Consider the following 16,655-nt stretch of genomic DNA (forward strand, 5'->3'; position numbering starts at 1 on the left):
ACGACCAGTTCGAGTGAGAGCTTGCAACTAAGGCAAAAAAAGTCGGCAATGGACCTGTAACTGGAAGAGAAAAATTGTTATTTGGAAAAATGCTGAAGAACTTAAAATGTTCAGAAATTTGATGAGAATGGAAAAACACAAAAAAAGAAAGAAACCCAAAACGCACACGTCCACCTCTGCAGCATGCCGCTGCACTGAATAAACAAATGGACGATGTCGCCTTGACTTTCGGTTTTTTCAGCCCATGCCGCTGCACTGAATAAATAAACAAAGGAAAAATGAAAAAAGAAAAGCAAATGGCAGCCCACAACAAAGTGAAACGGAGACGCACAACCGACCCAACAAATGGAAAAGCAAATCACGGGCGGGCTGCGGGAGTCCGAATCGTGAACGACAGCGACAACGCGTGCCCATGAAAAGTTTTGCACGAGTCTAATAGCACTTGATCATGTGGTAGAGAGCTTAGATGTGCAATATTTAATCTAAATATACTAAATCTGGCCAGGTTTCTTTTACCCTGTTTTTTTGACTTTTTCTTATCAGTAGAAATTGCACCAATGGGTGTGCGACAGGTGTTTTAGTGGGGAATCTGGCTGTGTGCGCGCCCGTGTTCATGTAGCGATTCTGGGTGGGTCCCTGGTTCTAGCATGCAATTGGCTTGCATGTGCATGCACGATCCGCAGTTTCCATTAGGCTGCATGTGCGATTTGTCTCCAGCAGTCGACTTGTGTGCATGTTCCTCCTTCTTTTCCCAACGATTTTGTCTTTTTCCGTTTGTCGACTGCTGGAGACTGCGGATCCCATGCTGCGTGACCAACTTTTACGCCGTGTGCTGTTTCAAAATTGGATTTTTCTTCGTGGCGTGTGTGCCTTTGTGAAGTCGGCTGCCGCTTCGGCCGTGCTTTCCAGGCCTGGTACTTCGTCGGCTGCCGCCTTTCTTTATTCTTCTGGTCGCTTCTTTTTTACATGCAGCGGCTGTCTTCGATTTGTCTTTCGATTCGTCTCGCCTGCTATAAATACCGGCCCTCCCATCCAGCTTCCTCCCATTCCGGTTCCAGCCAGTCGCACGTTCGTCACTGCATTTAGCGGTAGAATTTAACCCTGGCCGTATATTGTCGGCCCGTGCCTCGCCGTTGGCCACCGCCAGTCCAGCCTGGCCCGCCGACTCTCCGTCATGGCCTTCTCGGACGACGATTGCGGCCGATATCGACACAGGGGCAGCGATGGCGCCATCGATTCTCGACCGGCTGGTGGTGTGTGCCGCCGCGCTGGGGCAGAAGCATCCAGGCGCAGAACGGGTGTTCCGGCAAGACGCTGCGCAAGGCCACTAAGTTCCTCAAGGACCGCCTCGACCACAACCCCGTCGCAGCTGTCATGTTAATTAATGTCGGACACGCAACAACAAGACTCGAGGAAACACGACGACGGCGACGACAACGCGCTTCACCGACGTGGGGAGACCCATCGACTGACCGGCCGACGACGCGTCGGTGCAGTCGTTGCTTGCGCCCATGGAGGAGCACGGACTGGAGACCAGCGCTCCCGCGGAGCATGCCTTCGCGAAGTGCCTGTGTGGCCTGGTCAGCGCATCATGAAGGAGGTGCCCCATGTTGTGTATGACGGAGATGACAGCGACGGCGAGCTAGAGGTGCCGGTGATCAGCTAACAGAAGCATGCATGGTGTTCCCCAAGGGCGGGTAGGAGTTGGACGAGTCGCTGGACTATGCGGACGGCGCGAGGTCTTCAAGGAGGCCGGCGACCGCGGGGGCACTACAAGAGCCCTCGGCCTCGAGAGCCGCTCTCCTCTTCTCTGCTCTCTGAAATCTACTCATCGGTAGTTCTTTTTGCCTGTATTCAGTTTTCATGTAGAGGTCATGGGGGGCGCTGGTGATGGATCTTCACCTGGCCGTCAGCATCACGATCGCGCTCGCCCAGGTTGCCAGACCCCTGTCGTCCGGCGCCGTCCTTCGCCTCCACGTCGTCGTCATTGTAGCTAGCTGCCATGTCGGGACGCGGATTTTTCGAGCACCTGCGCCGGGGCCGCGCTATCCTAGCGGTAGAATCGTCATGCTTTACCTCCAGATGCCCGACGCTGGATACTGCCCCCCCCCCCCCCCCCCCCCGCGGTCTGTGACGCTGGACCTCGCTGCCACATCGCGCTCCGCGATCAGCCAATGCATGTTAGTCGCGCCGCTGCTGGCACCTCCCCGGCAAGCAGTAAAAACAAAAGAACAAAATTAGAATCCACCCGCCAATGCATGCATCGCGTCGCACTCAGCCACCAGCCCACCACACAACATTTCCGTAGTTTTAGACATGTCAGGCACCTCGTCGTTCGTCTTCCGGACCGCGGGGCAGCACGCAAGGCCAGAACGTAGGATCTGGGAGCAACACCTTTAGCTCTTGTTGACATGGTACATATACGTAGGTCTGGGTTTCATATGCAGTATCTGTAGTGTCTGTCTCCCTCTGTATGCACGTGTATTTTAGGAGACAAGATACCGGTCGCACCCCTTGTACGTAGTGCACGATCAATCAATTATCGATGCATCAAATCATTATCTACATGTATCATCAAATCATTATCTACATGTATCTATCGCAAGTCTATCCTCTACCGCTTTCGCCTAACTCTAGCCGCCACCTCGGACCGCCGCCGCCGCCACGATCTGCCGCCGCCGCCGCCGCACCTCCTCCCGCGCCGTGCACTCCCGCGTCCCGATCCCGCTGCCCGCCCGCCAGCCGATCTCCCTAGCTCCCGCTACCCCTATCCCGCTACGTGCCCACGTCCCGATCCCACTACGCGCCGCCGCTCGCTACGCCTGCCCCGATCCCGCTACGCGCTCGCGTCCCAATCCCGCTACGCGCCGCCGCCAGCTACGCCTCGCTACGAGCCGCACCAGCTACGCCCGCTGCTACGCCTCGCCAGCTGCTGGTTGTTTCATACGTGCATGTGCTAATTGTACGTGAAGCTCAATTTCCTGTGTTCTCGCATGTGCATCTCGTCAAGTAGCAACTCGCTAGCTTCCTGCCACGCCCGCGCCGCTCGCTCATTGTCCTGCATCGCCGCGCTGCACCTCCGCCGTGCCGCACTACCGCCGAGCCGCCATGTCTTCCTCCGCCTCCTCCTCCTCCAATCCCTTCGCCGGGCCGGACCCCGCTAACATCCGCGACATCAACATCCACGACCGCGTCCCCGTTCCTCGATGCCAACGACGCCGCCACGTACTTCGCGTGGAAGATGTACTTCTCGCTGCTCTTCCGCGAGAACAACCTCATGGATCACGTTGACGGTTCCGTCGACTCCCGCGCCATGGTGGGCGACTCCGAGTGGACCGCGATCGACGCCACGCTCATCCGGTAGTTCTTCACCACCATCTCGAAGGACCTAAATTCGATCAACTTTTACGAAGTATGACACCAGACAATTTTATATGCGGAGGAAAAAAACAAAGGTAGTACATACAACTTAACTTCAAGCATGCTTTAAAGTGAGAAGATAGACCTCTACCCTAAGCCACTTTTTTTTCCTGAGGGATCTATCCTAAGCCACTTTAGAGAGAGGTAGTTGTTGGAGTTGCTCTAATATGGAACCAGACAATTCTACCTTAAATCTCTAGCGCAACTGTGGAATCTGGCAAGTGTATCTTAAATACCCGGCAAAGTACACTTAAGCGCCTACTAAAAATAATGCTAAGATCAACATTTTAATAAGTGAGTTATTATTGGACATGCTAAATCTAAGTCTTTGCAAGCAGACCGGCACATTTGAAAAAGCCAAGTGATGGCGATGTTATCAACAGTCGCACTCCTGTAGCTATATCTTTCAGCGTCACGCCTATCACCATTATGAACAGTCAAAAGTAGAGTACCACAGCACTGCTTTGGCAGGGATAAGAGCTTTGTCTTTGTGCATGGTACGGGTGTGCTGCTTGCTTGCTGTCCGCAGCAGCGCCAAAGACAAAGGTGTGGCGCGGCTACAGCTGCCTAGCCCAGTCCTTTCAATCCGTTGGGCGTCTCGGCGTCGCATGCTGCCTTTGATCCGCGGAAGTCACATACGTTGTGGTTTCAATCCGCCAGGCGTCCAGACGTGCACTCGATTTTTACCATTACGGCTTCTTGTTTGCCATCGTGTATGCATCCAAAGCCATCACAAGCTCGATTCTTCATCTTCGTCGGAGGATGGGTCGTGGAAAAAGATTGAACAAGAGTGTTCGTCTACAATGAATAAGAAAAACTATGATCAAAGACATTCGTACAAAATAATTCGGAACATAAAAAAATTGGGTGAAGAACATCTTCGAATACCATTCCCATATTGGGTTCTTGACCTAGGACTTGCAGACTGCGGCCGGACCAGGGCAGCGAAGGAGGCGAAGCAGGGGAGGAATGGTGGCGTTGTCTGGCGTCGTGGTGGCGTCGACGACGGCTAGACCGGGCAAGGTACGTGCAGCAGTACAACACTGAAGATGGATTGGTGGCAGGTGGCTGCGGCGGCCTCATACCCGGCAGACGTCCTGGTTGGGACCTCAGGTCTTAGATGTTAGGTTTGGCTGCGAGGTCTGTTTGATATTAGGCCCAGACTATCAACATCCCTACATCAACCGGATAGGAGTAGCGACAGATGTTGCCTAGACGGTGGCTTTAGTCTTACTGTTGTATAACTTTGTAAGGTCTTGTGTGAATAATTAATAAAGTTGTTGCATGCATCATCCAGATGCAGAGGCCGGGGGTCCTCCTCCTTTTCTAAAATAAAAAAAATAAGAATACTTCATCCTCCTCTCCTCTGCTCGCTCGTCTTTTCGGGCACGCTCTCACCAACGCTCAACGCCTTCTTCGGTCGCCGACCAAGTCACTGTTTGGGCTAACATATTTCACTCACTGACAACTGGGCCCCACACACATGCTGCCTAAATCCATCCATCGCGGTCTTTCCGGCTGTCACGTAGGAGATTCCTGTTTCGATACGATTTAAGACTAGCCATAGTGGGAGTAACTTTAGCAGTAACATCGAGTCCAACTCAGCAAATTTGCTTATGTGGCAATGAGTTAATGAGGAGAGAGGTAGTTTGGGTAACTTAGCTAGTTACTGTAACATCACATGTCCCAATGCAATACGAGTCTATAACCTAATAAATGAGGCTTTGCATGTTACCATACTTATGTTACTACCCACTATGAAGATAGTAACATAGTCTAGGGATATGTGTATGTTACTAATTTATGTTACTCTTCATTGTGGCTAGTCTAAAAACAAGGGGGAATCCAGGGGACGGTGTATAGACTTTCAGGATTTGAAGGTGAGTATTCGTTTTTATGAGCACTACAACTTTATTTAAAGTTTAAACCAGACTTCATGCTTAAGAGTGACGTCGCGTGACTGAATGGTTTTGTTGTGTGTACCGTGAAGAGCCCTAGCCATAGTAGAGTCGGCCATAGTATGAGTATATCTAGTTTGTAAATGTGAAAAGTTCAGATAGCAGCCCATGTGGGCCAAGCCTTTTCAGTAGCCGCCGCTGCACATGGGACTGGATTCAGTGGATGTTGAATTGGCATCCGGCATCCCTGTATATATATTCAAATAACATCCAGCGCAGTAAGGACACCCGTGTTCCCTTTCGTGTTTGATTTAAGAAGTTCCCGGCGGCCATGGCAACTCGGGTCACCAACCGCGTCGTTCAATCAGAAGAGGCTATAAGGGATAGGAGCCGTCGCCAGGGAGGAAGAGAACGGAGCGAGTAGCCATGGCCGCCAGGAACTTCTTCGTCCGATCCCCCAAGGAGGAGGAATCCAGCGCCGCCATCCGAGGTACCCACCCAGAAGAGAAAAAAGACCCTCTCCCACCCTCTCTTTCAGTTCCACCATCATCCCGGATCCATCTGGAAACCAATGCTGTTAATTTTGTGTTTTCTCCATCTTATGCTTCTATCCTGCGTGCGTTTTCTTCTTGCAGAGGCTGTCCTGTTGGGAGGGAAGAACGCCGCCATTGCTGGCACCGTGGTCGCGGTTCCCACGGTGCGTATCTGTGTGCGGAATTCTAGTGTGCGCACTTGCATATGTCCTGACTTCTGTCAGATTTGATCTTGTGCAGTTCGTTGCCTGCCGCGTCCTTCCTTGGGCTAAGCATAATCTGAACTACACCGCGCAAGCGCTCATCATATCGACAGGTACTACCATGCTACTGAAAACTATCGTCGCCGAGCTAGCATATGAGTACTAGTTCTGACTGTCATGTAGCTCCGCCATCTTAATTTAAAGTGCAAATTTGCAATTACTGCAAGCTCCACACGTTTTTGCCAGATTTATGCGATTATGCATGTTTATTTGCACTGGATGATTCGGCCATCCCGATGAGATCAGTATCAGTGTGCTACCGTACATTTGATTGATGATGACAGATTGACAGTCATTTCTTCAAGGATCATGCCTATTGCTTTAGCACTATTGAATTTGAACTTTTGAAGGCCATTTGTAGGTCTAAAGGAAGATTATTCTTGTTTGTCATGCTCATGCAACACACAATTGGCAGTTTACTAAACAATATCCCTATTTATTTGTCAGCCTGTGTCGCCGGCTTCTTCATCACCGCGGATAAAACCATTCTGCGAAACGCAAGGCAAAACACCATCGGGAGGAGGACCTGATCCAGGACTGTACAGAATCGCTGGCCCTCTGTTCCATCCATGATCCATTGATGGTGCTGCATGAGGAGACGTCGAATTTCAGTTTCAGTTTTTCTGTACCTTGCAGTGTAAAGAAGACTAATGAGAGTTGCTGTTTTCTAGGGCAGTGGATCCCGTTTGCTCCCAGTTGAAAGTGGAATAAAAGATGGAATGTTTTCCTTGTGCCCACGTGAAGTGTTAGAGCATCTCCAACAGCCGCCCAACGCGCCGCGCCTTAAAAACTACTTTGCCGCGCACCCACAGCCTGGTTTGGCACGGCGGGCAGCGCTGGCTCCAGCAGCCGCGCTAAAATGCAGCGCGCGCGACACTCGCACAAACAACTTATGCATTTCAAACACATGCAAAAGATCAAACACAAACAAAATAAATCAACAAAATAAATAGTTCAATTTCGTTATTACAACTCAAACAAATAGTTTATCATTCAATAGAACAAATAGTTCAACAATACAACACATAGTTCAAGAATACAACACCAAACGCACAAATCATGATGCTCTTTGTCGCCCATTTCAAGCCCACCACTCCTCAATGAGATCCTCCTGAAGATCATCATGCGCCGCGGGACGTCGGATGGCATGATAGGAGGCAACAAAACGGGCCACCCTTTCAGCCCTCCGTCGCACTCGCACGGGATGTCCCAAGAGCTCATACTAAGAATAGTCTACATCTTGGCCATGCTCATTCTCGATGATCATGTTGTGCATGATCACACAAGCGTGCATGATGTACCAAAGCATCTTTTGATCCCAAAATCTAGTCGGTCCTCTCACAATAGCAAATTGAGCTTGCAAAATCCCAAAAGCTCTCTCCACATCTTTTCTAGCCGCCGCCTGAGCATTGTGGAAATCAAGATTTTTCTTACCTTCCGGTTTTTTCAACGGCTTCACAAATGTTTGCCACTTTGGGTAGATCCCATCCGCAAGATAGTAGCCATAGTTGTACGTACGGTCATTTGCTACAAACTGCACCGGTGGCAAATCACCATTTGCAATCTTATTCATCAGTGGTGACCGGTTGACAACGTTGATGTCATTCAAAGATCCAGGCATTCCGAAGAAAGCATGCCAAATCCAAGTCTCTTGATCGGCCACCGCTTCAAGGATTATAGTGGAACCTTTTTTGACCGTGAAATTGCCCATGTCATGCCTTTGGACAATTCTTCCAACTCCAATGCATGCAATCTATTGAGCCAAGCATACCACGGAAGCCGCGAGCTTTGTTCATCTCCAATAGCCTTGCGGCGTCTTCAGCATTGGGAGATCTCAAATACTCCTGGCCAAACACTTGCACAATTTCGACTGCGAAGCGCTTGACACACATGATGGCTTGGCTCTCACCCATAGCCAAGTGATCATCAACTAGATCAGTCGGGATACCGTATGCCAACATACGCAAAGCGGCTGTCACCTTCTGAAAGGTGCTATGCCCGAGGTCTCCGGCGGCATTCCTCCTTTGTTGAAAAAACCGGTCATGGCTCGCTAGTTTCTCTACAATGCGCCCGAACAACTCGGTGCTCATCATAAACCGGCGACGAAAATACGACTCGGGGTATGTGGGATTCTCCGCAAAATAATGTGTGATCAATCTGTTGTGGGTATCGATCCTATCCCTCCAAATTTTCTGCTGGCCCATAACCGAACCACCGATTGCGTGCGAGGGGCAGCGGTGACTAGAGGGGGGCGGAGGAAGCCGCCGCGGCGCGGGGATAGGCCAGGGAAGCGCCGGAACGGTCGCCGGGTGGCGCGGGCGGCGGCGGCGCCGCGGCTGGATGGGGGGGCCGAGTTGGGAGCGAGCGTGCGAGAGTCCAGCGCGCGGGAGCGGGCGCAGCAAATAAGCGTAGCGCGATGGAGTTTCGGCCCGCGCGCTGAACTAGATATGCCGCGCGCTCGGTTTTTGCGCGCCCGCTGGAGCCACTCTACCGGTTGCGCGTGCGCTAAAATAGGCAATTTTGCGGCGCGGCGCTTGTTTAGCGCGGCGGCTGTTGGAGATGCTCTTAAGTATGGTGTGGTGTAGTGTACTATTTGGAATAGGTTTTGATCAAGTGGGCTCTGGATCTGATCCGTCTGTTGATTGGGCTGTGTGTTTGTTCACCTGCACCAACCTTGTTGCCTTCATTACTATATCTCGCATCATGCGAGAGTTTCTTCTGTCTGGCTGAACAGTTTTCCCTTGCGACGTTGTTATTTGGCCAGGCCATTTGCGTTTTTTGTCCGCGCTAGGTGTCGCGATCGAGTTAGCCTGCTGCGCTTCGTTCATAGTTTTTTCTTCTTTTTTTTTGTATTTATTAGGTTTCTTCGTCTTTTTAGTTTTTCGTTTGATTTTCATCGGTTTCTTTATCGGGTTCCCTTCTTTTCCATTTTATTTGCACCTGTTTCTTCGGTTTTCCTTTTCATAAATTTTTATTTGGTGGTCTTTGTTTTTTTGGTTTTCATTGGTTCTTTCATTTTTCTTTGTTTCTTTTACTAATCATTCTACATTTTTCGTATACGTCAAGAGCACTATTCAGTTACATGTTTAACTTTCTCCAAATTTTCAAGTTTAACATTTTTCAGTACACTATCAACATTTTTTTGAATGATAACATTCAATTACAAGTTTATCATTTCTTTGAGTACACGGTCAACATTTTTTCTATACACATTCTAAACATGTTTCAGTTGCTTGGTTAAAAAAATTAAATACAAGATCAACATGTTTGAATGCATGGTCAACATTTTTCGAATGCTTGGTTAACATTTTTAAATGCAAGATTAATATTTTCTACAACGTTTTTTACATTTTCTCTATATGCATTTAACATTGTCCAAATGATTGATTAACATTTTTCAAATACAAAATTAATTTTTTAATACATGCTCAACATTTTTTTATACCCATTTAACATTTTTCAAATGCTTGATTAACATTTTCAAATACTTGTTCAACATTTTTTCAAATGCTTGATTAATATTTTTTAAACACATGACCAATAGAGTTAATCATTTTTTAATACATGGTCAACAAATTTCTATACATATTTATCATTTTTAAATGCTTGATTAATACTTTTGAAATACTTGTTTAACATTAACATTTTTATAATATATGGTCAAAATTTTGCTATACACATTTAACATTTTCAAATGCTTGATCTACATTTTGAAAATAATTATTTAACATTTTTTCAAATGCTTGGATTAACTTTTTAAAATACATTTGTCGTATACATGAGAAACATATTCTCTATGCACATTTAACATTGTTCAAATGTTTTATGTAAAGTTTTTTATAATATATTTATTTAGAATATTTGAAAGCATAAATGAAATTTAATAAATAAATAAAAACAAAAACATGAAAAAAAAACAGAAAAAACGTGGGTGTGAGGAAAAACCTAATTGGGCTAGCCCATTCTGGGAACGCAAGACGTCACAAACCGTTGTCTCGCTCTAAGTGAGACATATCACCTCTCCCTTGTTGCTTCTTCTAGAGTCCAGCACCTCGAGCAATTTATACGTATAAAGAACATCCCAACTGGGATAAGGGCACCTCCAACGCTGACGCTTAAACCGCTCGCGTCTGTCTGGACCGAACAGCCCGGCCTTCCTGATGGAGCTGGGTTAGCGATGACGTTCTTCTCCCATGCGCGTTTGGTGGTGGGGCTTTTGCAGGTTGGCGTGATAGTCCTCGGCATTTGCGATGGCGGTGGCGGAGCGAGCCGTGGGGAGCCAACGGAGGTGGATGCTTGGCGGGCAGAGGTGTTGGTTGCCATGGGGCTCCCACATGTGGATCTAGAGTGGTCATGTCTGACGGGGCGATGCTCCTCCACCCGGCAGCGCCGGCTGGCAGCCAGCTGGCGGCATGTGCTGACTTCCCGTGAAGGGGTTGGACTTGGTCCTCATGTCGGAGGTTGGTTGCTCCCCGCGCATGCTCTAGTCCCGCTCTGCCCATGTTGAGACGGTGTTTTGTTGTTTGGTTGGGGTGACGGCCGCGTGTTATGACGGTGGTGACGAGTTCGCCTGAGGACGTCACGGTGGCGACCCCGGATGGTGGGCTCGGTTGCTTTTCCGGCAGGCTCCATGGTGGCGGTGGTGGCTGCACCTCTTGGTGATATGAGCGACAAGGGGTGAAGTAGTGGGAGGTTCTAGCTTTCTCCCACAGTGCCCAGATCTGGTGTAAGTGGCCCTCATTGCGGTGATGGTACAAGCGAGTGTTCGAGCGAAAGCTTCGTGCTTGGAGCCGGCGATGGTGGCGCCATGGGTGTCGTTCTCTTCATGAAGACGTTGTCGTGGATCTCGACCTTGTGTTAGGCCTCCGGGTGAAAACCATTGTCTTCTTGCTCAAACTTGGCAATGGCGACGCTACGCGTCGTCACCCTCCTGAGGCGTTGATGTGGAGCCCATGCCTCGTCGATCGAGCCTCGAGGAGGTGTTAGGCTAGTTCTAGGCTTTATGTTTGGATCTTTTGATCTACTTTTGTGACGGCTTCCCAGTCACATTGTATCGTTCGATCGTGTGGTTTGATGTGTTCTTTATATATAAGGCGGGGCAAAAACCTACACGTATAGGGACGTGAATTAACATGGTGTATCGTGTGCTGGTTTTGTTGCATGGATCGTAAGACGATGGGAGCAGTAGGAGAAGGGGGAGTAGCCATCACCACTCCGACCACAACGATGACAGACTGCTCTTTAACAGCAGAGATATAGCAAGCCACAATGTCATTTTATAAAAAAAGTTCAAAGTGTATGGTAGTACTCATAAACACATTAGTCATTTGACTATTTTGGCTTTAATCAACGAAAACTAACAAAGAGACACTAGACGCAGTTGAGATGAGAATCTTAAGTAAGATATACAATATCGTTTCTCCATTTCCGTGCGTTACAATCACATGTGTGCGCGCACACATACCGTCATCATTTTACTTTATTCTAGTATCTATCCACTGCTATCCTAATAGTACTACCTTGAGGACCCCTGCAAGTCAAAAAGTCCCTGACTGTATACAAACGGAGCTCATGATACCACGACTCCACGAGTAGTCACTCACCAAATCTACCGATTAGCACTAGAAAGAAGACTGACGAGCACTCCGGCGAGCGTCAGTGTTTTCCACTCGAGAAAGCGACGACGGCTGAATGATGCACGCGAAAGGCAGCAATGGTTGGTAGGTAACCCGAGCCGAGCTCCCGCCGCACCGTCGACGACCAACACGCCACCCGTCTCTCTCCCACCAACCCCTCCCCCTCCGCCTCCGCCTCCGCCTCCAACTCGCCGTCGTCCGTCCACGCCGCGGCTACCGCCAGTGCCCGTGCACCACCCACCCCGACCCAGCGAGGCCTGGCTCGCTCGGTCTCCGCCCCGCACCAGTCGAGTCGCACCAGTCTCCTCACCAACCCAACCAGCGCCGTGTTTCCACCGTCCGCTCCGTGCGTCGCGTGTTGTCGCCGACGCCCGGGCCCGGACCACCACCTGTTGACTGTTCCACCTCCTCCTCCCTTCCTTCCTTCCTGCCTCCTCCCCTCTCGCCATCGGCCGCCCCTCCCCCTCCTGCTGCCGCGCGCGGGCCAGCGCTCCTATATAAGCCACGCGTTGAGTCTCTTCCCGGCAAGCTCGTCAATCCAATCACCCAGCCAACCACCTCTCCCCTCCCCTGCAAGCTCAGCCCAGATCTCGTCTCCTTCCTTCCTCGAACCAAGCATCACCAATGGCGACCACGGCAGCCGACGCCACGGCCGCGGCGCCCAAGGAGCAGCCCGCCAGCACCGGCGGCGAGCAGGTCACGCGTCACTCCGAGGTCGGCCACAAGAGCCTGCTCCAGAGCGACGCCCTCTACCAGGTAGTACTTAGTTATACTACTGCACAAAAAAAATCGCTTCTTCCGCTCCATCCGTCTCCGGCGAGCCGGCCAGATCTCGCGGTTTCTGATGTGGTTTGGTCTGATTGTTCCTGCGCAGTACATCCTGGAGACGAGCGTGTACCCGCGCGAGCACGAGTGCATGAAGGAGCTCCGCGAGATCACCGCCAACCACCCATGGTACGGAGTTCTTCCTCATCCGTGTTCGTCTCGGCCCGGCCGGATCTGGCGAGACATATTCTGATCTGGATCTCGTCTGTGCGCAGGAACCTGATGACGACGTCGGCGGACGAGGGCCAGTTCCTCAACATGCTGCTCAAGCTCATCGGCGCCAAGAAGACCATGGAGATCGGCGTCTACACCGGCTACTCCCTCCTCGCCACCGCGCTCGCCATCCCTGAAGACGGCACCGTAAGCTCCTAACTTCTCCACTCCAGATCTACCACTCCCAATTTACCAAGAAACTGAAGAAAAATGAAAATGAAACGGAAATGCAGATCTTGGCCATGGACATCAACCGCGAGAACTACGAGCTGGGGCTGCCGTGCATTGAGAAGGCCGGCGTGGCGCACAAGATCGACTTCCGCGAGGGCCCGGCGCTCCCGGTGCTGGACGCGCTGCTGGAGGACGAGGCCAACCACGGCACCTTCGACTTCGTCTTCGTGGACGCCGACAAGGACAACTACCTCAACTACCACGAGCGCCTCATGAAGCTCGTCAAGGTCGGCGGCCTCCTCGGCTACGACAACACCCTCTGGAACGGCTCCGTCGTGCTCCCCGCCGACGCCCCCATGCGCAAGTACATCCGCTACTACCGCGACTTCGTCCTCGACCTCAACAAGGCCCTCGCCGCCGACCAGCGCGTCGAGATCTGCCAGCTCCCCGTCGGCGACGGCATCACCCTCTGCCGCCGCGCCAAGTGAACGGACACGGAGCACCCGTCTCCGCGCTCCGCCGTAGATGCCAAGAACAAGAATTAATTAATTTCCCCCATTTTGTCTTTCTTGCTCGCCTTCCGTACTCTATATCTATCTTCTGCAATTCGTATAAAGATTTCTCCAGACAAATGATCAATAGTATTACTCCTATAAAAAAGGCTTCTTGTTGTTTGCTTGCGACAATGGCTGCCGCCGCCGCGGCCGCCGGCGCAGGTGATGATCCAATTGTGCAAATCGGAGTGTTCCATTTCGTTCTCCTGCGTGTTTGGAGGAAAAACATGTCTAGATGCGGCGCCTTCGTTGAATCTGTTGAATGAATCATGGCAGGGCACAATAAATTTGACCGAATTTTACTCCTTTGGTTGAAGATTTCCATCTTCTGACGGGGATGCACAGGGGTTCGAGGACGGTTCGTCGACGGCGACAGCCTTGTGTTGTTGCGCAGATATTTGCTGACATTTGTTTTTCTACAAGTAGGTGACTGACTGGCATTGCATCTGCATGATGCAGATGCATGTGGTCGTCTACAAGTCGATCGATCGCTGAATGACAAAGGCTTCCACATATGTCAAAGTCTGGAGTAAGGGTAGGTTGGAAGGAGAAGTTTCCTCCAATTGAAGAGTCAAGGTTTGTTCGGTTCTTGGGCTGTCATGTGAGGAGTTTATGACTTGTTTGGCTGAATGGCTGATGTTACATCACATGGTCACCTAAACTATTGCTTTGATTTCGCTTAAAATAAGTTCAGATCTAACAACATGTAGTAGTACAGTACATGTTATGGTACGTGTGCTTGGATTGAAGTGTACTGAGCCATAGTGTTCTTTAACATGGAGTAGTATACTACTGGACTGGAAAAGGGTGTTGGTGAAACCCATTATTTTAGGCTCCCGTACGATAATCCCATTCTCTGAGATCAACTTGTGCCTATTTACAATTTGCTTCACTAACTTTTAGTTAACACACTCAGATGTACTCCCTCCGTCCCATAGTATAAAAGCGCTTTTATACTACGCTAGTGTCAAAAACGCTCTTATATTATGTGACAGAGGGAGTAACAACAAATACATACTCCCTTATATCACTCCGTCTGAAAATACTTGTCAGAGAAATATCATCAATGTATAGGCGCTACAGTGTCCAACGGATGGAGTACTGTATTTCCGACCAGTATAAAGCGTCCTTTGCTCCTAGGCTGGTCTGAGGTAGATCCATTAATGCTTTGAGCTGAAAAAGTCGAGGTTTGTTCGGTTGTTGAGCTGTTCACGTGAAGAGTTGAGACTTGCTGGCTGCTGTCATATCACTTGGTTACCTCGATTATTGCTTTGACTTTAGTTAACACGATCAGATGCAGCATCAGGTACCATGGTATCATGTGATATCTTTCCCCTGTGATACCATGTTTTACATAATACCATGTCACAAAATTCAAATCTACATGTTACAAAAATTCTGATTTTTTTTATGAATGTTCACAAGACATATGTCTACTATCCCTAAAAAAAAATCAGATTCAAATTCAAAATACACATTGAGAAATGAAAAGACAAATCCAGCATGAATACTGTCACAAAGAGACAAATGCAAACATGACACTGTTCACCTGTGGATTTGTTATTTCGATTTTCAATCTGAATTTTTTAGGGATTGTAGACATAGGTCTTGTGAACATTCACAATGTTTTCAGATTTTTTTGACACGTCGTAATTTAAGTTTTGAAACATGATACCATGCATGTAACGTTTGGTATCATGTGATATCTTCCCCGTGTACCTGTGTATTGAAGTGTACTGAACAAGTGTTTTTTCTTTCAAAGGAACAAGAGTGTTCTTCAACATGTACTAATGGACAAGAGTTGTCAGGAACTTGTCTGAAATATCTGAAGATTGTTTGACACTTCTATTGTTGCCGCGTCTTCGATGAGGTGGTTGGCATGCATGTCGCATCCGGACGGCTCTGCAAGCAAGATACAGGTTCGCTCAACTGTTCTTGCTCTCAGCCATTGATCAAGGATCGGACATCTCTCAGACTGTCGTGCATCGCTGTTCAACTTCCGACTAAGACTTCTTCCTTTTCTGTTTGCTTTTCACCTGCTCCCTAAGTGTATTGGCCATAAAGCCCCATTTCTCTTTCATTCGGGATCATGTCTTGTAACTGGGTTGTAACCCTGGCTGGTAGAGGCGATCTACAGTACTCCACTTTCCCCTTTTGATAAGATAAACCCTGGCAAATTGAGCTGAATTGCTCTGAATCTTCAAATTCCTTGCTCTAAGTTCAGTTTTTTTTTTTTTTTTTTTTTTTTTTTTTTTTTTTTTTGCAAATGTGCTCTAAGTTCTGTTAGATGAAGTGAGTTCCTGGCCCCGTTTGCTACTCTCGAGTCAAACATACTGGATGTGCTATCCCACGCTAGTGCCGGCGTGAAAGCAAATCAACCCATGAAACTCTATTCCTGCAGCTATGGCAGTTTAGTCAGCTACCGCGCTTTGGTTGGGTTCGTGTCCCTGTCTCACATGTTTGTTGGTGTATGGTTGGTGAGACGTTTCCATCTGGGAAAATTTCAATGAATAAAAAACAGTAAAAAGACCCAATAGGAAACACTCAGATCTCTGTTCCCCGTCTTCCAGCATGCACATCTCGGCCAAGGAACTTAAATATTGCCAACCTGATCTCACAAGTAACCGAAAATTAATTGTAGTGCAAGTCCGTAACTGTACAACGTCCACCTTCTTGAACAGTCCAGACGTACTAGTTTTGTAGAGTATATTTAGGGCAACGCCGACCGTCAGAATGGACACAATATTCCTTCATAGACACGGATAAGAGAGTCATTCATCCAACCGCATCCTCTAAAAGTTCGTCTAGTTCTGGCCTCCTTTATTTCAAATGCATAGGAATATGAGCAAATTAAATTGTGGTATTCATAGCACCTGATCATGATAAAAAAAGAGGCGGATGTTTATAGTTTTTACATTCGGCCGATCACAAAAATTTCAGTCCATGGTATGATAAAAAAAGCTAGAGGCAAAAACAGATTTGGAACGAACGGAGGCGAGTGCTGCCACATTTCTTTTAATGATTTTTATCAGAAGCACAAACGAATATGAAATATCAAGGATGAACACGAATACAGAAAAATATGGTGCAGATACAATATGCAACTGAAGTCTGCGGAAATTCAAAAACCACGGGAACCATA

General features: G+C 48.8%; 2 protein-coding genes across 2 annotated transcripts; both read left to right on the plus strand.

Annotated features, from left to right (window-relative positions):
• Nucleotides 1–5,605: 5,605 nt before the first annotated feature.
• Nucleotides 5,606–6,851, plus strand: LOC109746746 (early nodulin-93). Its single transcript, XM_020305850.3, has 4 exons — nucleotides 5,606–5,808; nucleotides 5,954–6,015; nucleotides 6,092–6,167; nucleotides 6,562–6,851. The coding sequence occupies exons 1-4, from the start codon at nucleotides 5,745–5,747 to the stop codon at nucleotides 6,642–6,644; spliced, it is 285 nt and encodes a 94-aa protein (XP_020161439.1). The 5' UTR covers nucleotides 5,606–5,744; the 3' UTR covers nucleotides 6,645–6,851.
• A 4,994-nt stretch (nucleotides 6,852–11,845) lies between these two features.
• LOC109746743 (caffeoyl-CoA O-methyltransferase 1) lies at nucleotides 11,846–13,696 on the plus strand. Its single transcript, XM_020305848.4, has 4 exons — nucleotides 11,846–12,506; nucleotides 12,625–12,704; nucleotides 12,791–12,935; nucleotides 13,022–13,696. Exons 1-4 carry the CDS (start codon nucleotides 12,375–12,377, stop codon nucleotides 13,445–13,447), a joined length of 783 nt encoding a protein of 260 aa, XP_020161437.1. The 5' UTR covers nucleotides 11,846–12,374; the 3' UTR covers nucleotides 13,448–13,696.
• The last annotated feature ends 2,959 nt before the right edge of the window (nucleotides 13,697–16,655 follow it).

Source organism: Aegilops tauschii, chromosome 7, assembly GCF_002575655.3.
Source record: "Aegilops tauschii subsp. strangulata cultivar AL8/78 chromosome 7, Aet v6.0, whole genome shotgun sequence".
NCBI lineage: Eukaryota > Viridiplantae > Streptophyta > Magnoliopsida > Poales > Poaceae > Aegilops > Aegilops tauschii.

Coding starts and splice junctions, on each gene's coding strand:
- LOC109746746 (XM_020305850.3), top strand. CDS start 5,745: ATGGCCGCCAGGAACTTCTTCGTCCGATCCCCCAAGGAGGAGGAATCC. Junction 5,809..5,953: donor ATCCAGCGCCGCCATCCGAG/GTACCCACCCAG, acceptor TTCTTCTTGCAG/AGGCTGTCCTGTTGGGAGGG. Junction 6,168..6,561: donor AGCGCTCATCATATCGACAG/GTACTACCATGC, acceptor TTTATTTGTCAG/CCTGTGTCGCCGGCTTCTTC.
- LOC109746743 (XM_020305848.4), top strand. CDS start 12,375: ATGGCGACCACGGCAGCCGACGCCACGGCCGCGGCGCCCAAGGAGCAG. Junction 12,507..12,624: donor AGAGCGACGCCCTCTACCAG/GTAGTACTTAGT, acceptor GTTCCTGCGCAG/TACATCCTGGAGACGAGCGT. Junction 12,936..13,021: donor CCATCCCTGAAGACGGCACC/GTAAGCTCCTAA, acceptor ACGGAAATGCAG/ATCTTGGCCATGGACATCAA.